Source organism: Bombus vancouverensis, chromosome 7 (genome assembly GCF_051014615.1).
Source record: "Bombus vancouverensis nearcticus chromosome 7, iyBomVanc1_principal, whole genome shotgun sequence".
NCBI classification, from domain to species: Eukaryota; Metazoa; Arthropoda; class Insecta; order Hymenoptera; family Apidae; genus Bombus; species Bombus vancouverensis.
In genome coordinates, this window is record NC_134917.1 from 6995792 (window position 1) to 7020042 (window position 24251).

General features: G+C 34.5%; 1 protein-coding gene across 1 annotated transcript; it reads right to left on the minus strand.

Moving 5' to 3' along the window:
• Nucleotides 1-9886: 9886 nt before the first annotated feature.
• Nucleotides 9887-11370, minus strand: LOC143302924 (uncharacterized). Its single transcript, XM_076619997.1, has 2 exons — nt 10107-11370; nt 9887-9906 (listed from the first exon to the last, which is right to left on the minus strand). Exons 1-2 carry the CDS (start codon nt 11368-11370, stop codon nt 9887-9889), a joined length of 1284 nt encoding a protein of 427 aa, XP_076476112.1.
• Between the last annotated feature and the right edge of the window lie 12881 nt (nt 11371-24251).

Sequence of the window (24251 nt, forward strand, 5' to 3'; positions counted from 1 at the left end):
TCAGAAGTTTCCCTCATTTCTGGTTACGATACCGAGTTATTCCGACATCTGCTGATGTAATCAACCGCGTATGTTCTGGCAAGTTAACGAACGAAAATAGAAATTACAGTGGAAATGTTGAAGAGAAGAGTAGATTATTAGTGACTTCTTATTATCAGACATGACAGAGATTACTAGAAATATATTAAAACTTTAGTGGCACGATAGACTAGATTATCAGTGGCTTACCTTATCGCTTTTGCAAATAATAATACATTATTCGCCAGTTACTTGAACAAATTTAAACTCCTAATATCGCTAATAAGGACTTATTTGTTTGATACAGTGAGATAACAACGAGAAAACACATAATCGTGCAGAAAACATCTAAACTGTTTATAAATAAAATTGACGCTTTAGATATTTCGTATGTATTTGCATACCACGCGCATTTTGCATATTTCTGTAGACTTAATTTTCCCACAAATCCATAAACAAACACCGTTAATCTAGTTATTATAATCTCAACTCCATGTATTTTTCCTTTCTGTTTTTTAACGATCAAGACGTTCTCGCATCCAAAATTCCAATAGAAGATCCTTCTGAAAAATTTTTCACAGACAATGGGTTCTGTTTTCCCCGCAAATCTCGCGAACGGAGCAACTATGCCCCTGGGCGTTGTAAATGCAGTTTCACCGACATGCAGCCACGTTTCTACTCTTTTCCAGCGACCATCGAATCTTTTCCATCCACCCAGCTGCTGGAAGCAACGATACGCGTCAAGTTGCAGCCTTGTGGCTCACTGTTCCGAGGACGTCTCCTGACGTCTCGGATATCCCGTGACGTACGGTCGCTTCAGGACCGTAAAACCTATCTTTATGGTTCACACCCCGGATGCTGCGAGGAAGAGCCCGATCCTCCTACTGAGGTGGTATCACCTGACGTTTCACTGATCTAGTTCTAAGTTTCTTTGGATAAGTTCAATATTGTAAAAATCGATACAAATGCATCTAACTTCGAAGAAAATTTCTGTTGAAATTGTAAAATACTTAGGTTGATTACGTAGTTGTCATTTTTATGTGAATTATATTTACTTTTGCTCAGTTTATAAAACATTTTGCCAATCCATGGAAAGCGAGGGTTTTGAGAGAATTTCTTTAATGCAACAGTTGAAAAATAGCGATAGTATTTAATTGGAGAATAATCAAAATTGAGTTATATATCTAATATTTTTATCTTCTTTCGAACTTACATGAAAAATACGCTGCTCTATCAGAGGTTTCCCGTGTTATACTAATTTTTATGCTCATTTCGTGCATATCTTTTCTAATGATTATTTTTTGAAATATTTTGTAATTTGCATTACAGTATCATGTAAATCAACTTTTCAGTCGCGGCAGATTCCATTCTCCAACTGGATTCTATAGATTTACATTGAGATTGCGTTTAGAAAATATCGAGGCGAGAACGTTTCCCGTTTCAGCGGATTTTCACACCCGTTTTGTAGTCATCGTGATTGCGAAGAGGCGTTTTCACGAATAGAAGTAAAGTAGTCTATTCCCCAGTCCAGCTGTTTTGCATTCATGCCAACTAAAAGACATTTGTCACCCTCGTGATACGGTGAAGTTGAACGACTTATTGTTCTGTTGAACGAACAGTCTAGCACGCGAGAATATTAGTTACGTACGCAATAAAGTTTTCACGAATTATTGGATAGTCCCAACTTAAAATCTGTTACTCATCACGAATTTAAATCGATTTTGTTTTCCTTTGATTTATTTCGTTTCTAACATTTTTTCCTCTTTGTCGTTTTCTTCTATAAGGTATATGTAAGACAATGGCTACACAATTTGTATGACACGTTAAAAATAAAAAGGGGATTTTATTAAATTTTGTTTTTGTTTACCGTACTGGTTATAACTAATCAGCGAGCAATTTCAAAATTTCGAAAAATTGATAAAATTACGTCATTTTTTCATTTTAAATTGGACGTGTCTTTTTACATAAATATCTATTCCTTTATTAATGCATAAAAATCAGAAACATAGAAAAAGTACTGTAGTTATCCTATTGAAAGAAACTGAATCCTATTTCCTGAATCTTATTTTTAGCCTTCTTCAAATTCAAAGAAAATTACAAAGCACGTAAATGTTAAAAAAAGTATAATGTTTTATGGAATCAGTAATTTTCACTTTTCTATTTTCAAAAGCAAAAAAATCAGCGAAAGAACAAAATTTTATTCAGGAATTTTAGCAGTGATTCGTTTTCATTCGTTTTCTTCTACGATCAGCAGTATTGCTTTAAAAAGGAACAAAGAGAAACCATCTACGATCGCGAACAACGAATAAGATCGTTTGAATCGACTCTCGGGAAGTTTCAACTTCTCGCGAAAGCCAAAGTGTTCGTTCAGCGATCGAGATCGAAGCAAGGATAGGTTTCGCGAATTTGAATGCATGAATGTCAGCGTCCTGGAGAATTGCAGTTTGGTCTGGAAACGGGGGTCAATGTAACGGTCCCAAAAAGGATAGAACAAAAGCATTCCGGTGGTTGGAGGATTTCATTGCTATGTGGAATTATCCTTTCCTCCTAGCTGATAGTGATTCCTCGCTTCCACTGACAATCGCTTCTTACGGATTTCCTTGCGGCTGACGTCGCACTGAAATAATCCGTATCTTCCTGTCGCTTTTCTCGATGAGACTTGTCAGGGGATATTGGTAATATAAGACTTCCTATTTTAATAATTTCTTCTCGGTTTTTTGAAGGACCACATTATCCTTTACCTGGGTTATCACAATTTTTGATGTTACATAGCTTACCATTCATCGAGATCTTTATGACTTCGTTACGTAAAGTTTAGAATTTTTATGTTCCATAGATTCATATATAGATATTGATTAAGATATTTCTTTAGATGGAAGTGTTATTGATCGCGATATTTTATAGATATGTTGTATTCAGGACTATGATTGTTTAATTAATTTGGAATGAATTAATTTGTACATAAATATGTAGAACTAGGTAAAAGGAATTTTTTTATATTCATTTTATTCGTTCTTTTATTTTCTAAGGTTGCGTTATATTTTCAGAAAGTAAAAAGTTATTTTAATGTTACGATTTATTGATATCCTTTTCATTTTAATTACTTTTAATTTAGTTTCACTTTAATTTATTAAGGTGAAGGGTGGGGAGATTGTTGAAGCGTTATGAAATGTTTTTCATGTAATAATTTCAGGAATTAGAAAATCGTTTATTGATTATTGCATCCACGGTGTCAAATTTTCTTCAAAATTTAACTTTGTTCTACTCATTTATGAAGTTCAAATAACTGGTATTGCCTAGGGATTTCAAACGTCATAGTTTCTTTCCAGAATCGATAACATGTCGATAGTTGGTAAGGTAGAAGTTTACCAAACCAGTAATTTGATAAATTCGAATCAAAATTTACGATGCGCAATGTGCAACGTGTTATAATTTATATAGTTTAAAATGATACAATCAAATATCCTTTCCGCGTGTTAGATTCATTCGGGAAGAATCTTTATACATGTCCTTTTTATATTGTTCTTGTCCTGTCATGTATGTCTTCTACAATAATTTTATTCGTTTAACCTTAATTAATATTTAATTTCTCCCCAATTTGACATTCTTGCACAATTACACATGAGATTTACCATATTTGTCCAGAGAATGTTCTCATTTGCAAGGTAGAGGGCGCTATGTTACCTCTATAATATTATGCATGTCGGTATTTCAGTCTTGATAAGGCCAGTTATTTCGTTTTATGCAAATATTTTGGTTGCATTAGCTTAAACTCTTTCCAAAAGTTATATCAAAGAATCATTTGTAACGTATCACAAAAAAGAAACAAACAAAACTAGTAAAAAAACAGAATAAACAGCTAATAGAAAATAGAGTTTATTTAGCTCTTTAAATTAAGTAATAACTAAATGTACATTATTTCTACATAGTTCACAATTAATAAAAAATGTACATGCAAAAAATAGGAACAATTCTTTATTTCGTTTGATATATTCTTTAAAACTCTCCAAATTTGATGCCTCGAGATCTCAGTTTTTACAGCAGCGCATATAACTGTCGTAAAATACGTTCAATTTTCTACAAGCGCCTCAACGACTGTGATAACCTGTTCAGAATTTTACATTTTCGTATAAAGGGTCACGAACATTTATCCCAGCTATAAAACTCCATAAAACTTCAAATTGTCACTAAAAGGAAAAACAGCATCGTTTTCCAATTTTCCTTAAACAACTTCTAAAATAATTCACCCTTACATAATGAAGACAAATCAATTTCGGTAAATACAATTTGACTTATTTACAAATGTAAATACAACATGGTTCGGTCTTAACAAGAATGTGAAATGATATGTAAACATAGAGGATCTCTAAATAAAGATATTATGTATTAGATTCAGAAACAAATTAACTTCCCTCCACAGGTTAACAAATTGATCTCCACACAATTAAACTAAAACAATCCATAATTCTAATTTACGCAAGTTTAATAGAAGACATCCTAGGGAAACGAAAAAATCATCATCGATTTTCCAGAATACTCTCGTACCTGTGACATCCACTTTAACTAGAATACCAATGTGCCTTTTTGCTCGTTGCCTAATGATATCTTGCTTTAATATTCCGTTCGCTGCACAACACGACGTCTTAACAAGTAAGTAGGTATGATGTAAACGGCTCACCTTGTGATTTTAACGAGGTTCCATTTGAAATAAAAAGAGAGAAGTAAATAAATGAGTAGAATATCGTAGCGATCCTAAGATCGATATCCATGGAGACAGTTTTTCTCGAGGGAGATTGAGCATCGAAGTCGACATAGCTGATCCGACAAACGTTCTACGATCCGTTCTACGATGCACGTGTTTCGCTTCGTGTAAACTCATGTAGGTTAAGAGTGCACGGTCGTGTGCAATGTAGAACAGGACTCGTACAAGCCACGAGTGCGAGTTACGGTAGGTAAGTACCGTTTGCCGGGGCGACAGTTGCCGTGCCGGTGTATGAAATCGCGTATACGTTGCGCGTATCTTGCCTCTGCATTTCCTCGTCCAAGTGAAAAGTTTCGCTTCTTATCGAGTTAATTTGGCCATTACCGTGTGGAGCAGATGCACGCATTCATCGTTTGTATCTATACGAGCAATTCACGTGTTTATGCATGGCTTTTTTAATTACTCGGGGAACTTAAATTGCGTGTAGGCTGAATTGAAAAGTGAGAATTTGTTTCCTGTTACTTTCGAGTGAATTTAATGTCGTTTTAAGTGAAACATAATTATGAATTTTGGTGTCTTATATTTGCGTTTAAGATGTTGCGTTATGTAATTTTATTTTTTAATGCTTTTCAAGTTTAGTCTTTTCATTTTTCCTTCTTTTTATTGAACGAGAGTGGAGCTAACAACACCTTATCACTCATTACTTTGATATGCTTTATTTATTAATGTTTTTGCCGAGTATTATATATATATATAAGATATTCTGTGAAATTAATCTCCAAATGGATCGAAATTCGTATGGACCAGATTTCAACGTAAAACGCCTCAGTTTATTTCTAAGTCCGTTGATACAGACGCAAATGATATACAACAATGATCTAAGCTTGATAAACAAGAAACAATATTGTAGATAAGAATAATGAAGAAGTAGGAATGAGAGAAGAAACCATCGTATATTCACAATTTAAAAAATACGAAGCAAAAGAGTATCTATAATACATTTTTCTATAAAATTATTAAAATCTCAATGCAATAAGCCCTAGATATACCATCGACTTCAATTTCAAAAAATACATCGTAAACAAGCAGCAATACATCATCTTTAAACGTTTTATCAAACCATTGTCACACCTGCAGAAACAAGCTATCAATTCTTAAATAATTCATACCTGTATGTCCCACGTTACATTGAAATTGTTGGACCATCGAAGACAGCAATACACCAGATCCAAGTTGCACCCCGTGGCAGATCAATTGCACTAGAATCGCGAGTAGCACGATCACATGACCCCAGCCACCCTCTGGGTAATAATGTCTCTTGAGGGTGATTTTCTTGCGAGCATTCATTGCGGTGAGAGATTCTTCCCCTTCCTCTTGTTCATCAAGCAGATCCTCATAACCAGGAATACTACCCAGCCCACCTTCGAGGATCAGCTGTTCGGAGAATCGTCTCCTCATCATTTTTGGCGTTATACTTATGCTACTCCTTCGACGTTCGTTCGAAACGTCTCTTGAACCTTCATCCTTTTTCTCCTTTCTCTGCTGCGCGGCGGAACCGCGCTTGTCTATATTTCTTTCGGGAGTTTCTTTCAATGGATCGGTCTCGTGACTCTCATTATGCAAAGGCGTCCAAGATTCGTTGATTCTGGAGATCTTCTCCGGAAAGAAGCGAGGATAGGTTCTTGCGATGATTGGTTTGGTTGCATCAACCTCGTCGCTGTTTCTTCTAGCGCATTCAATTGCTCCTCTAGCGAACGCTTGTTCGGAGAATCGGCGATTATCTACACGGCCGATCTTGCAGCCGCGTGGTGACTGCGTTTGATCCGAGTGCCGACGCTGGATCACCTCGTCGACGAGTTGAGCCTCGCGACCGTCCTCCTTGATTTCATGGAACAGACTGACGATCGAGTTCCTGCCGGAAGAGGGTGGCAGGATGCTCTGGCAGGTGGACACCGAATAACTAGAATCTTTCCTCTTGAAACCGGCTAGGAACGTATGATCTCTGCTCGAACAACTGGAGATCTTGCGACGATAGTATTGACACTGGCTGCACCGGCACTGGCAACGACACTGACACTGACAATCGGATGAGATCGACAGTTTTGCCATGAGAAAGCAACGACACCTTGCTAGCCGGTTCCATAGTTCGGGATGGGACAAAAATATTTCTGGTATCTCGATGCTCTCGTTCCAAGACCGGCTGGTGTCTGTAGACGAAGTTCTAGTTAGGTCTCGTTTCAATACAGAGCTTTCCATGGACCAACTCTCCGATTCTAAACTGGAATTGTCTGGTAATTTTGGTATCTTTTGAATGATAAATTGCTGAGATTTTATTGGAGCTTCTGCGTGACGACTGCTTCCAGACGATTCGTCAGCAATCGCATTCTCGTTAATCATCGCGGCGCTATAAGAGTCACGACGTTTTCGATATGTATCACTGTTCGAGGGAATTGATGAACTACACCCTACGTCCATTTCGAGGGCTGATTTTTCGCGATGAAAATAATGATTAGGCGGTGATCGATAAATCGCGTGCTATACAGCATGCGGGTACTTGTTGCAGCACGTATTACCCCGTTCAATGGGCATTACCTCGGGCGAAATAGTTTGTACGGTTTTATTTCATGATTTTTATGGACGTTGATGATAATCTTGGAGCGAAATCGATGGTGAGGAAATTAATATCTGTCTGATAGATGGTTTATTTATTCCTGGATTACTTATTTTTGAATTATTTTAAATAAATACTTCACTCCGTGTCAGATGTTTTATATTATACACACTAGAGTTTCTTCGTCATTGTTGAACTTAACATGTTTGCTATCATAGTAAATCGAAACAAAACGTTCATCACAGTTCGTATCTGTTTGTTTCATTTTTATAGAATATATTTTGCTGTAAACAATAACTGTCTGAGATTGGCACTTTTACACTAAACACTAGTTTCTTGAGAATATATTCATAGCTCAAAGTTCAATTCAAGTTAGTCGCGAATTAATCTGAAATTAATCTGCTAGCGATTTTGTTAACCATTACCTCAAAACGATTTAAAATTTATATTATTTAGTTAAACTAAACTCAATAACAAATATAAAGTTCGATAATTCGTCGCGTGAAAAAACTATATCTCAAGTCACGAACTCGATCGAATATCACAGCAAGAAACGAAACCACAATATTCTTCCTCTCCAAGTGTTTTGCATTTCACGATCGTTTCGGGAACACGGACCATTTCGAACTGGCCCACGTGTCCGCACGAAAGGTTACGTTTTACCTGTCGAGAGCAAGCAAATTAATGCTTGTCCCTCGTAAGAAGGCTCATCGGTCCTTCGTAAATGCATCGCGATGCCTTGCACGCGTGAAACAAGTACGTGAGGCTTTCGCGACGCGGCCAGACTGTCGATACAACAATTCTCCTTTTCTCTGACTTTGGTCTTGCTACACGATTTCGTATCGGATAAATTGAAGAGCTCACCATTGCGGTTATGCGCCGATCGAAACACACAGTTGGTCTTGCTTTTTACGGTCGTTGAGTAACGATTACATTTCCAAAAAATATTATAAGAATTTGTTTTTTGTTCTTCCTTATTCTTATTCGCTTTTCTTTTTTTTCTTTTACTCCTAACCAGTACTCGTGGAATCAGACACGTAATCTCACCGTCTGAAATATTGTACACAACATCGTTAACGAAGCGAGACGTTTCATTTGCATGCAGCAAAATCGAGAAACCTGAAAAACGAAGCCACAGTATTTTTTTCACGCGATATGAGAATTACCTTCAACAAACTGATACGACGCGTTCTGTATCTCCGTTTTGGAAAAGAGTGTCGAGATAAGTTGATTACAAGTGGAATTATTGACCACTCACGGCAATTCATTGCGCGAATCTCCGATAGCGGGACAAGTGACCTGCTGAGCCAGCGAGTTGGTATTTAAATTGACCAGGGGTGTAAAGAGTGTGTGCAAAAACAAACGATCGTTCGTAATAGTTGACTTGTGGTTATTAAAACGGGGTTTCGAGAACCGTTGATTGGACCAAAGAGTTGTTTATGCCACCATTTGTCTCTTAACTCGAGCCCTCTTCGTTTTAATGTAAGAACCAAGTTGCCATTTTATTTCGCTTTAAGCGTATTTAAATGCACGGCCGTCCAATACAATTTTTAACTGAAAAATTGCGATCTTTCCATCTGAATGATTTCAAATTTCAACTCAAAACTAACCAATGAGTATTTCGAGAAGATTGCACCATTGAAAACATGACTCGATGCTTTCAAATTTGAACTTCAAATCTCCCTCGACAAACATTCCTCGCATCGATACTTCGACAAAATCACTCCAACGGAAACATGACTCAACGTATCTTAAATTTTCCAGTCCCAATAACAACCTATCCACCAGTTTGAGACCAAGTACCTGTCGGCATTCCTTATCGCGAAGCCTCAAAGGGTAATTTCGCATCTCGGAGCGAACAGTCTCTCGAGAGCCTCTACCCGCGTGTACATAACGATCAGCGACGATCATTGGCGCCGGCTCGAACCGTGGGAAAAAAACGACCGCGTAAAAACGATTTGATTTATGAACGCTGCTCGATCGTATCTTCGAACAAGGTTTTCACTTAGCGCAATCAACCGATTGCCCGGCTCCCGAATTCACGCGTTAAAACTCTTTTCGACCGCCATTCTGTGATTATCATCGATTCGAACAGTCGAACTTCCGATTAAGATAAACGACTGTCTGGTTCAATTAAGTAACGTCCAATTAAACTTGACACATTTCTCCAGCAAAAGTATACTTGCTGGAAGTTGTGTAGCGAGGTTGTAAAATGAAGCGTAAAGTAGGATTACCAATCGGAGAGTTCGTAACAAGAATGACTCTTTTAAGCAGAACATTCATCATGTTACACAATTTCTGAGTCTGACTTTTTAATTGTATCACAGAAGAATTATATCTGATTAAATCATAAAGTTATGAATCTCGTAATGAAAGATTTCCTAGAACTGGCCAATATTTATTCGACAAGGTAAGACATATTTTTCATAATAGCCATTCTACCATATTAACCTAATTTTTGATTGGGATGAATTGTTATTTAGAAGATTTAAAAATCTGAGGGTCACAGATCGTACAAATAGGAAGCTCTGCATAATGTAATAGTCTGCTAAAGCTTAATCTTCACGTGTATGACCTAAGGTTTAATTTGTAACTAGTAATTAAGTAACTAATGTTATGAACATCAAATTTACTACAAACTGAAAGGATATAGGTAGATAAGTCTCCTTAACACAGGAGAATAAACTAATTAGAAATTCCTAAATTCTAACTACTGACTAATTTTTCTACCTCATCACGTTGTTTCCACTTTCTATAAGACGAGAAATATCTTACCTGCGCTGTGAAGGGCGGGCTGATGGAACTTTAGCTTGGCGGTTAGATGCCAGCTGCCAGGCGCCGCGAGCTGCAAACCGATCCCGAGGAAATGAACGAGCGCAGAACAGGTCACGATCACGTAGCCCCAGCCTCCCTCCGGATAGTAATGCCTCCTCAGGGTGGCCTCTTTCCTCACGTCGTTCGTCGGCCTGCACAGCGGATTCCTCTTCCGCGCATACTTCTCCTTCTCCCTATTCCTGGCGCCTCCAATTAGACCGCTCGCTCCTATTCTACGCCAGCTGTTCCTCATTTTACCCTCCGTCGCGGAATATTTACGGACCATTTCCGGCTTCCCATCCTGACACCGACCAACGGTTTTTTTCCTGCTCGAAACCGGCGAACGAAATGGGTCTACACGTTCAAGAAGCTGACCTTCCGAAGTGCATTTCGGGCAAGCATGTTGCATTTGTCTTTCCGTTACAAGGGAGAAGCTTGTTATATCGTCGTAATCTACTATTTCAATTTGAGGAGTTGGTGTCTTTCTTGGGTTGGATTTTTGGGTCAAACCTTGAGCGCCTTCTCTGTCTTCCGTTCCAATTGGAACTGTTTGCAGATGCTTGGATGTTTCGATTTTTACGATGATTTCTAAAGGTAGAAGATCTTCGTGTTTCAATTCGGTTGATTCTTCTGTGTATTTGTTTTGTGCTGTGGAACATTTGGAAGGTTCATCGGTGGATTCCAATCTGAAGTTTGGTTTATTCGTATTGTCTTCCTGGCAGTATGGTATCGACGTACGTTCTTCGTCAACTAGATAGAAGTCTGGCTTACTTCTCTCAGACATATCTCTATTATCTTCGTGAGATTCTCTGGCAGTTTCGTTGCACCACAGTCTCGAAGGCAATTTTGACTCGTTTTTATGACATTCGCCACTTCCTCCATCCTCGCCAATAGCTTTTCCGGGACTTTCATTCATAACGTCAGGTACAAGGGTGCGTAGTTCGAAAGTTTCCCCTAATTCACCGTGGCCATTCTGTTCGACTGTCTTGGTGCTGCACACGAATCGTCGTTTCGTCTCGGCGGACGTCGAGCCGTCATGATCGAGGAAAACGATCTCGTCGATCCAGTTGCTCTTCAACAACGGGTGCAAACCCTCGCGAATCGTCGGGATAATTGTGAAGGCGCGCGACAACGGATCCACGCGCACTTTCACCGTCTGTAGCGCCCAATCCGGCCAAGAGCTGCTGTGTCTCATGTTCTTCCGGTCCTCCTCGCACACTGTCATCTCTCGAACGGTTCTTCATCGAATCGAGCATCTACGAATCGAGTGCACCGATCAATGACACGACGAAGACACATATGGAGGCTTTTGTTTTATGATAATCGAGATTCTCAGTTGGTCTAAGTATAAAAAATCGAGCTTTCCCTTGACTAATCACTGATTTAATCCACGAGAAGATTGATAAAAGAATTTCCTCGTCGAGTATAAGTTTCCTCCGCGAGCCACTATTGTTTCCGAGATCTCGGTTGTAAGAGCACTGATGATCTTCGCGAGATGACTGCATTTTTCAATGGTCCCAACGCGATTTTACGGAATTCGCGCCGTACTTCAACCTTCCACCGAAGAATTTATCGGCGGTCAGAGTCGAAACACGCACGTAGACGCGACTCGTTATCTGAGCGCTGGACGGTAATCGAGCTTTGGAGAACTAAATTACGAGAGACCACTAATGGAACATGAAAGACACGAGCAATCGATTGTCAATGGATGAGGAAGATTGTTTGAAAAGGAAGAACCGGTCCTGGCGAGTGCGCCAGGATGACTGCTACGCACGTGCTGCTCACTTGCGAGCAACCCTCTCCTCTCTCTCCCTCTTTACTCCGTCTTTTTCCCTCTCCTTTGCTTGCTGTCTCCCTCTTGCCAATGGCGGGCGCATGTCTGTGATATTCGACGAATCGCGAAGCCACTGTTGCAGAGGGTTCTTTTCCCGTGCAGTTAGCTACGAATTTTAAACGATCGCGTGCTAACGAGAAGCGACAATAAGACTTTATGTTTTCTGTTTAATTCGAACAAAAATGCGCCTGGCTTACATTTTGTTTTACTTTGCTTCCTTTTGTCGCGTATCGTTGAATCACATGTCGAATTCGACATCTATGATTTCGGTATTTAACTCGCGAAACCGAGTGATATCGCGATCGTAAAACGATCATCCATAAAATTTGTTTGCTTCGATGGGTCTTGTTACGCGACGATGTTCGGTAGACTTTCGACGATCGTTATCTGGCATCTTTATACCGCTTACGGAGGTTTCTACATACTTCCGGCTTTGACGAACCGCTGAAGCGTGTCGAAATGCTCGAAGGAAAGTATAAAGTTCGTATGTAGGTTTGCAATTTGCGATCTTTACGATCTGTGTGAGGGGTGTTCGGGTTTGGGCTGATTGATTTAATGTGGTTAAGGAAGGTGCTATGAAAGTTTTAGTGCCGATGGTTAATGACTGGAAAATTAAATACAGTAAATTGTCCCGTGGATTGTATATAAGGAATATAAATCTCTAATCTATTTCTGTACAAACATACAATAAGAATTAATTACAATAAGTGTTTGAGGTTGATATTGGTATTCTTAAATACTTTTATTTGAACTTGATATTGAACACAAATCTTCATATAATTTTTGTCAAGATGTTCCATAGGTAAACAAAAACGAAAATAATATTATATATAAATGCCTTATTGAAAAGTTGTGGTAAGAATATAGCGACGTGTTCCTCTTGAATGATCCAAAACTATACTACAGTCAGGAACAAAAATAAGTGAACAGGTAGTGAAAGTTTGATCGAAATAGTATTAGTGTTATATACTTAAATTATGTGTGTTTATATATATATATATAGTAATAGTATATAATAATAGTATATATAATATATAAATAATAGTATATATAATAATAGTAAAATATAAAGTAATATATATATATATATATATAAAGTAATTGATATCTACTATCTATCTATCTATGTATAGTAGTATAGTAGATACAATATTATATCATAATAGTAATATAATGTCATATATACTATACTATTATGTGTATAGTATATAGTAATATATATAGAGAATATAGACGATAGATACATATACATACACATAGTAGTATATATACTACTAATATAATATAATATAATACTATATACATATATATACATAATAATTAACATTTAAATACATATAACTTAATATTTACATTTATGTCTAAGCAAGCCGTATTTAACAAAACTTCATCGATATTTATTTCCATTACCTGTCCACTTATTTTTGTCTCCGACTATACATCTTCGAATGAATCGACTGAAAACCAAAACTAGACGGGCACAACGAGCATCGATCAAGCGGAAAGAGAGCAAAGAGGGTCGAAACCGAACGGTAAATCGCCGGAAATCAATTCGTGGCAAAGATAAACGATCGATGGAAGTTTGCGCGAGCAGTTCCAATGTACTGACCTACCGCGAGGACGCGTGGCTTGTTCGAGCGCCTTGTTCAGCGCACGCCATATCGAGAGAGCGACAGGGCACGAGGCGAGGACAATAAGTTACGGATGGGGGAAGAGCATTCGTTGGTAAATGAGGCGAAAAAGGGTGAAGGTGTCGAAAAGATACACGGCTCGTCCTCGACATCGAGCGACGTGGATTTTTTGGGGAAGGGAAGAAAAGTCATAAAAATGCAGTCGCTCGAGAGAAGATTGGTCGCGATGATGTTATCGCTGAAGAAATCGGCTGTAAAGTTTGTCAATTATTTGTGTTTGATGCGCTTCTCGATTCTGATGAGACGTCCGTTCACGGATGGTACGAATTCTACGACCTCGTCGAGTCGGGTTCATAACTGGAATTCTTAACGATCCGAGAGGAAGCTATTAGGTTCCTGCATATGAAATGTCGTTTCGTCAAATAAAATTTTAATCGCTTGTAATTCCTTCGTAACGTCATATGATTAATTAAAGTAATCTTCATGTAATTCAAGGTATTTTCCCAACGATCAAATAGAGTCGTTATCTCTGATTTGTATAAATTATCAGTTCTAGGATATTGCATTTCTTTCGATGGAAGATATTTTATTTGCTTATTTGATTCGCTTTATGTTCAAATTTTAAAGACCGTGGTGACTTGGCTTGGTGAGAAACAAAATAACAAAGTAGGAAATAATATTTCAGAGCAGTAATGTAAAAGTACCTAGATGATTATAACATATAATACTATTCCTATTTAATGCAAGAGATAGTGATTAAGTACGGTAGTTTAATAAATTGCATGACTCGTTCTGCTTTAACACGTCTTTTTCTTTAACGGAGCACGTATTTCATATTCCAACATGTCCTATATTCTCTTTAAACCCGTTAAAATGTAATTATGTGTAATAAGACTTGCATTGTAACCTTCTGAGGTCGTAGATCAGTGTGCTTCCTGTAACATTCTATAATATAATACCACAGGCCATACCTTTTACTTTTCCTTCTTTCCATAAATCACCGTTTCATCCACATTGAGTTTAAAAAGAGGAAAGGAAAATTACAACTACAATTATTACAAAAGAAGCAAAAAATGGAAAATCTATTTATTTCCTTTCTTATAAAAGTTTTGATCCATTCAATTTTCGTTTTTCTCTTTCACTGTTTCCAATAATTGCGAAGTTGAAATTTCAGACTTCCAATAAGAAGCTTCATCAAAGGAATCAATCTTTGTTATTTAATTTTCCCGCTTAATCTACATCATTTATATATCGATCATATCATTAATTGTTTAATTGCTATAAACTTGCGAGCTCTATCTTACATAAATTAAGATAAATTATTGCAGAACCTAATAACATTTTTTCCACTAAAAAAATCATACCTTTATGTGTCATCACTTACATCATTTATCTAACGTTTCAATTTCTCAATTACATTTCACAAAATACCAAGATGGTCTTCCTAGAAAAAATTCTCATAGCGTTTAAATTGAAATTGGTCTCAAAATTACGAGCGCTCGAAACGACGAGCGGACGGTCCACCGAAAAAACATTACCGAAGTTGATGCATACGAATTCCACGTGCGACGAAGCCTCGTGAAGCAGGGGTCGAAGAAACGAGTCTGAAACGCGCGTGTCAGCCGCGGGGAAAAGAACAGACGAGTCTGTCGCCAGTGTTGCTTGTCGTAAATTCGCGCGCGCTATGCCATCTAAATGCTCGTAACTATCGTGACACGGCAACCCAGAGAGAAAAGGAGGAAAGGAAAAAGAAGGAATCTCGCTTCCTGCTTTATACACACCGAATGATTTATATGCGTATTAATTTAAGTCGGTCCGCATCGGCGACGAAATGCGCGTATCTCAAAGGAATACCTATTAAATTGAAAATGATTCATTCGAACAGCGTGGCGGCCTCGTTCATCCTGGTTAAATGGCTTCGTTTGAAGCGAACTGCGGTTCGACGACGGATTTCGCGAGACGGAAACTTTACATAAAGTGGGAAGCAGTTTTAAGAAAAAGATTACACAGACGATTTATGAAATTCTTAGTAGACAATTTAATTTATGACAGTTTTTTAATGAACATATTGTCTGTATTACACAGAATATTTAAAATCTCATTAGCACTTAAATGAGATCTAATTATTACGATTATATTCAAATACTTTCGTGAGCTACTGCATGTAAAATTGAGGAAAATCACAGACGTGTAAAAATCTCCGTTACCAAATTAAAAACATGTTTTAGGAATCTATTCTTGCGTGATAAATTTAAGAGCATTCATCAACACAGGGAATTATTACGATCCTGGTAGCAATATCTTACGTCCCTTTGTTTGCTTGTCTAATCTGCTGGCCGTCTTTCCGGATTTGATTTTCTTCTTTATGCAGTAACATTACGAATAAAATATACCTCTGACAACTATGGAATTCTATTGTTCACCATACAGTGATTAAACTTCTTCTGTATTTCTTTTATATTACTACGTTATATTACATTACGTATTGACCGATCACCCCATATTATATGACGTTATATTATATTACTTTATAATGTCTCACGTTATATTGTATTGCGCTATATTATATTACTTTATAATGTATTACGTTATATAGCATTATATTATACAGTATTACGTCATAATGTATTACGTTACATCCTATCACGTAATATTATATTACGTTATATATGTAACAAACTCCTCGTCAAAAAGATAACCCAGATGTGTTAACTTTAATTTTTCAATGACGCACATAAAGTTTTTCGTCTGTAACATATAATGTCAAAACACTACCAGAATATGCGGTTCGTTGAAAATAATTAATAATATTGTAAGATATAATGTGTAACAAAGAAAAACTATTCCACATGATAGTATAACGTTATATAGTATAATGTTATAACGTAATACGTTATATGGTATAAAGTTAGAACGTACTTCGTTATATAGTATAACGTTGTAAAGTATTACGTTGTATAATATAACGTTATATGGTATAACGTTATGGTGTATTACGTTATAAGGAATAACGTTATGCTGTATTACGTTATATGGTATAACGTTATATGATATAACGTTATAACGTTTTACGTTATATGGTATAACGTTATAATGTTTTACGTTATATGGTATAACGTTATATGGTATAAAGTTATTACGTTACATAGTATAACGTTATAACGTATTACGTTATATAGTATAACGTTATATGGTATAACGTTATGACGTAATACGTTGCATAGTATAACGTTATAACGCTTTACGTTATATAACATAACGTTATATGGAATAACGTTATAACGTAATACGTTGTATGGTATAACGTTATAACGTATTACGTTATATAGTATGACGTTATATGGTATAACGTTATAACGTAATACGTTACATGGTATAACGCAATAGCGTATTACGTTATATAGTATAACGTTATAGCGTTTTACGTTATATAACATAACGTTATATGGTCTAGCGATACGACGGTTTACGTTATATGGTATAACGTTATATGATATAACGTTATAACGTTATACGTTATATGGTATAACGTTATGTGGTATAAAGTTATAACGTATTACGTTATATCGAATAACGTTACAGCGTATTACGTTATATAGTATAACGTTATATGCAATAACGCCATGACGTATTGCGTTATATAGTGTAACGTTATAACGTATTACGTTATATAGTATAAGGTTATATGGTATAACGTTCTAACGTTTTACGTTATATAACATAACGTTATATGGAATAACGGAATAATGTAATACGTTGTATGGTGTAACGTTGTAACGTATTACATTATATAGTATAACGTTATAACGTATTACGTTATAGAGTATAACGTTATATGGTATGACGTTTTAACGTAATATGTTAGATGGTATAACGTTGTAACGTATTACGTTATATAGAATAGCGTTATAGCGAATTACGTTATATAGTATAACGTTATATGGTATAACGTTATATCGTATTACGTTATATAGTATAACATAGTAACGTATTACGATGTATAGTATAACGTTATATGGTATAAGGTTATATCGTATTACGTTATATAGTATAACGTTATAACGCTTTACGTGTTATAACATAGCGTTATATGGTATAAAGTTATAACGTATTACGTTATATAGAATAACGTTATAGCGTATTACGCTATATAGTACAACGTTACATGCAATAACGCTATGACGTATTGCGTTATATGGCATAAGGTTATAACGTAATACGTCACATGGTATAACGCTATAGCGTATTACGTTGTATAGTATAACGTTATAACGTATTACGTTATATAGTATAACGCTATAACGAATTACGTTATATAGTATAACGTTATATGGTATAACGTTATATCGTATTACGTTATATAGTATAACGTTCTAACGTTTTACGTTATATAGTATAACGTTATAAGGTATAACATTATAACGTAATACGTTAAATGGAATAACGCTATAGCGTATTATGTTATATAGTATAACGTCATAACGTATTACGTTATATAGTATAACGTTATATGGTCTAACGATACAACGTTTTACGTTATATGGTATAACGTTATATGATATAACGTTATAACGTATTACGTTATATAGTATAACGTTATAACGTTTTACATATATAGTATAACGTTATAACGTATTACGTTATATAGTATAACGTTATATGGAATAACGTTATAACGTATTACGTTATAGAGTACATCGTAATATGGTATAACGTTATATGGAATAACGTTATAACGTAATAGGTTACATGGAATAACGCTATAGCGTATTACCTTATATAGTATAACGTTATAACGCTTTACTTTATATGGTATAACGTTATAACGTTTTGCGTTATATGGTATAACGTTATATGGTGTAACGTCATGGCGTATTTCGTTATATGGTATAACGTTCTAACGTATTTCGTTATATGGTATAACGTTATATGGTCTACCGATACGACGTTTTACGTTATATGGTATAAAGTTATATGATACAACGTTATAACGTCTTACTTTATATGGTGTAACGCTATAAGGTATTACGTTATATAGTATAACGTTATAACGTATTACGTTATATAGTATAACGTTATAACGTATTACGTTATATAGTATAACGTTATATGGTATAACGTTACAACGTTTTACGTTATATGGTATAACGTTACATGGTATAAAGTTATAACGTGTTACGTCATATAGTATTACGATATATAGTATAACGTTATAACGCTCTACTTTATATGGTATAACGTTATAACGTATTACGTTATATAGTATAACGTTATAAGGTGTAACGTTACAACGTCTTACTTTATATGGTATAACGTTACAGCGTATTACGATATATAGTATCACGTTATATGCTATAACGTTATAACGTATTTCGTTATATGGTATAACGTTTTAACGTGATACGTTAGATGGTATAACGTTGCAACGTATTACGTTATATAGTATAACGTTATATGGAATAACGTTATAACGTAATACGTTGTATGGTATAACGTTATAAAGTATAACGTTATATGGTATAACGTTATAACGTAATACGTTACATGGAATAACGCTATAGCGTATTACGTTATATAGTATAAAGTTATAACGTTATATGGTGTAACGTCATGGCGTATTTCGTTATATGGTATAACGTTGTAACGTATTTCGTTATATGCTATAACGTTATATCGTATTACGTTATATAGTATACCGTTATAGCGTATCACGTTATATATTATAACGTCATAACGTATTGCGTTATATACTATAACGTTCTAACGTATTTCGTTATATGGTATAACGTTATATGGTCTACCGATACGACGTTTTACGTTATATGGTATAAAGTTATATGATATAACGTTATAACGTATTACGTCATATAGTATTACGATATATAGAATAACGTTATAACGCTTTACTTTATATGGTGTAACGCTATAAGGTATTACGTTATATAGTATAACGTTATAACGTATTACGTTATATAGTATAACGTTATAATGTATTACGTTATATGGTATAACGTTATATGATATAACGTTATAACGTATTACGTTATATAGTATAACGTTATAAGGTAATACGTTACATGGAATAACGCTATAGCGTATTACCTTATATAGTATAACGTTATAACGTATTACGTTATATAGTATAACGTTATATGGTATATCGTTACAACGTTTTACGTTATATGGTATAACGTTACATGGTATAAAGTTATAACGTATTACGTCATATAGTATTACGATATATAGAATAACGTTATAACGCTTTACTTTATATGGTATAACGTTATAACGTATTACGTTATATAGTATAACGTTATATGGTGTAACGTTACAACGTCTTACTTTATATGGTATAACGTTACAGCGTATTACGACATATAGTATCACGTTATATGCTATAACGTTATAACGTATTTCGTTATAAGGTATAACGTTTTAACGTGATACGTTAGATGGTATAACGTTGTAACGTATTACGTTATATAGTAAAACGTTATATGGAATAACGTTATAGCGTAATACATTGTATGGTATAACGTTATAGAGTATTACGTTATATGGTATAACGTTATATGGTCCAACGATACAACGTTTTACGTTATATGGTATAACGTTATATGATATAACGTTATAACGTTTTGCGTTATATGGTATAACCTGATATGATATAACGTTATAACGTTTTGCGTTATATGGTATAACGTTATATCGTGTAACGTCATGACGTATTTCGTTATATGGTATAACGTTATAACGTATTTCTTTATATGGTATAACGTTATAACGTATTACGTTACATAGTATACCGTTTTAACGTAATACGTTATATATTATAACGTTATAACGTATTGCGTTATATACTATAACGTTCTAACGTTTTACGTTATATGGTATAACGTTATATGATATAACGTTATAGCGCTTTACGTTATATAACATAACGTTATATGGAATAACGTTATAACGTAATACGTTGTATGGTATAACGTTATAACGTATAACGTTATATAGCATAACGTTATATGGTCTAACGATACATCGGTTTACGTTATATGGTATAACGTTATATGATATATCGTTATAACGTTATACGTTATATGGTATAAAGTTATAACGTATTACGTTATATAGAATAACGTTATAGCGTATTACGTTATATAGTATAACTTTACATGCAATAACGCTATGACGTATTGCGTTATATGGCATAAGGTTATAACGTATTACGTCACATGGTGTAACGCTATAGCGTATTACGTTGTACAGTATAACGTTATAACGTATTACGTTATATAGTATAACGCTATAACGTATTACGTTATATAGTGTAACGTTATATGGTATAACGTTATATCGTATTACGTTATATAGTATAACGTTGTAACGCTTTACGTTATATAGTATAACGTTATAAGGTATAACGTTATAACGTAATACGTTACATGGAATAACGCTATAGCGTATTACGTTATATGGTATAACGTTATAACGTATTACGTTATATGGTATAACGTTATATGGTCTACTGATACAACGTTTTACGTTATATGATATAACGTTATAACGTATTACGTTATATAGTATAACGTTATAAGGTAATATGTTACATGGAATAACGCTATAGCGTATTACCTTATATAGTATAACGTTATAACGTATTACGTTATATAGTATAACGTTATATGGTATATCGTTACAACGTTTTACGTTATATGGTATAACGTTACATGGTATAAAGTTATAACGTATTACGTCATATAGTATTACGATATATAGAATAACGTTATAACGCTTTACTTTATATGGTATAACGTTATAACGTATTACGTTATATAGTATAACGTTATATGGTGTAACGTTACAACGTCTTACTTTATATGGTATAACGTTACAGCGTATTACGACATATAGTATCACGTTATATGCTATAACGTTATAACGTATTTCGTTATAAGGTATAACGTTTTAACGTGATACGTTAGGTGGTATAACGTTGTAACGTATTACGTTATATAGTAAAACGTTATATGGAATAACGTTATAGCGTAATACATTGTATGGTATAACGTTATAGAGTATTACGTTATATGGTATAACGTTATATGGTCCAACGATACAACGTTTTACGTTATATGGTATAACGTTATATGATATAACGTTATAACGTTTTGCGTTATATGGTATAACCTGATATGATATAACGTTATAACGTTTTGCGTTATATGGTATAACGTTATATCGTGTAACGTCATGACGTATTTCGTTATATGGTATAACGTTATAACGTATTTCTTTATATGGTATAACGTTATAACGTATTACGTTACATAGTATACCGTTTTAACGTAATACGTTATATATTATAACGTTATAACGTATTGCGTTATATACTATAACGTTCTAACGTTTTACGTTATATGGTATAACGTTATATGATATAACGTTATAGCGCTTTACGTTATATAACATAACGTTATATGGAATAACGTTATAACGTAATACGTTGTATGGTATAACGTTATAACGTATAACGTTATATAGCATAACGTTATATGGTCTAACGATACATCGGTTTACGTTATATGGTATAACGTTATATGATATATCGTTATAACGTTATACGTTATATGGTATAAAGTTATAACGTATTACGTTATATAGAATAACGTTATAGCGTATTACGTTATATAGTATAACTTTACATGCAATAACGCTATGACGTATTGCGTTATATGGCATAAGGTTATAACGTATTACGTCACATGGTGTAACGCTATAGCGTATTACGTTGTACAGTATAACGTTATAACGTATTACGTTATATAGTATAACGCTATAACGTATTACGTTATATAGTGTAACGTTATATGGTATAACGTTATATCGTATTACGTTATATAGTATAACGTTGTAACGCTTTACGTTATATAGTATAACGTTATAAGGTATAACGTTATAACGTAATACGTTACATGGAATAACGCTATAGCGTATTACGTTATATGGTATAACGTTATAACGTATTACGTTATATGGTATAACGTTATATGGTCTACTGATACAACGTTTTACGTTATATGGTATAACGTTATAACGTTTTACGTATATAGTATAACGTTATAACGTATTACGTTATATAGTATAACGTTATATGGAATAACGATATAATGTATTACGTTATAGAGTACAACGTAATATGGTATAACGTTATATCGTATTACGTTATATAGTATAACGTTCTATCGTTTTACTTTATATAGTATAACGTTATATGGTATAACGTTATATGGAATAACGTTATAACGTAATACGTTGTATGGTATAACGTTGTATGGAATAACGTTATAACGTATTACGTTATGCAGTATAACGTTATATGGTATAACGCTATAGCGTATTACGTTATATAGTATAACGTTATATGGTATAACGTTACAGCGTATTTCGATATATAATATCACGTTATATGGTGTTACGTCAAGATATATTTCGTTATGTGGTATAACGTTTTAACGTGATAGGTTAGATCGTATAAGGTTGTAATGTATTACGTTATATAGTATAACGTTATAACGTATTGCGTTATATACTATAACGTTCTAACGTTTTACGTTATATGGAATAACGTTATAACGTAACACGTTGTATGGTATAACGTTATAACTTATTACGTTATATGGTATAACGTTATATGATATATCGTTATAACGTTATACGTTATATGGTGTAGCGCTATAACGTATTTCGTTGTATGGTATAACGTTATAACGTATTACGTTATATAGTATACCGTTATAACGTATCACGTTATATATTATAACGTTATAACGTATTGCGTTATATACTATAACGTTTTAACGTATTTCGTTATATGGTATAACGTTATATGGTCTACCGATACGACGTTTTACGTTATATGGTATAAGGTTAAATGATATAACGTTATAACGTTATACGTTATATGGTATAACGTTATATGGTATAACGTTATATGGTATAAAGTTTTAACGTAATACGTTAGATGGTATAACGTTATAACGTATTACGTTATATAGTATGACGTTATAACGTATTACGTTATATAGTATAACGTTATATGGGGTAACGTTATATCGTATTACGTTATATAGTATAACGTTATAACGCTTTACGTTATATAACATAACGTTATATGGAATAACGTTATAACGTAATACGTTGTATGGTACAACGTTATAACGTATTAGGTTATATAGCATAACGTTATATTTTCTAACGATACAACGGTTTACGTTATATGGTATAACGTTATATGATATATCGTTATAACGTTATACGTTATATGGTGTAGCGCTATAACGTATTACGTTATATAGCATGACGTTATAACGTATTACGTTATATAGTATAACGTTATGTGGTATAACGTTGTAACGTGTTACGTTATATAGTATGACGTTATAACGTATTACGTTATATAGTTTTACGTTATATGGTATAACGTTATATGGTATAAAGTTATAACGTATTACGTTATATAGAATAACGTTATAGCGTATTACGTTATATACTATAACGTTACATGCAATAACGCTATGACGTATTGCGTTATATGGCATATGGTTATAACGTAATACGTCACATGGTATAACGCTATAGCGT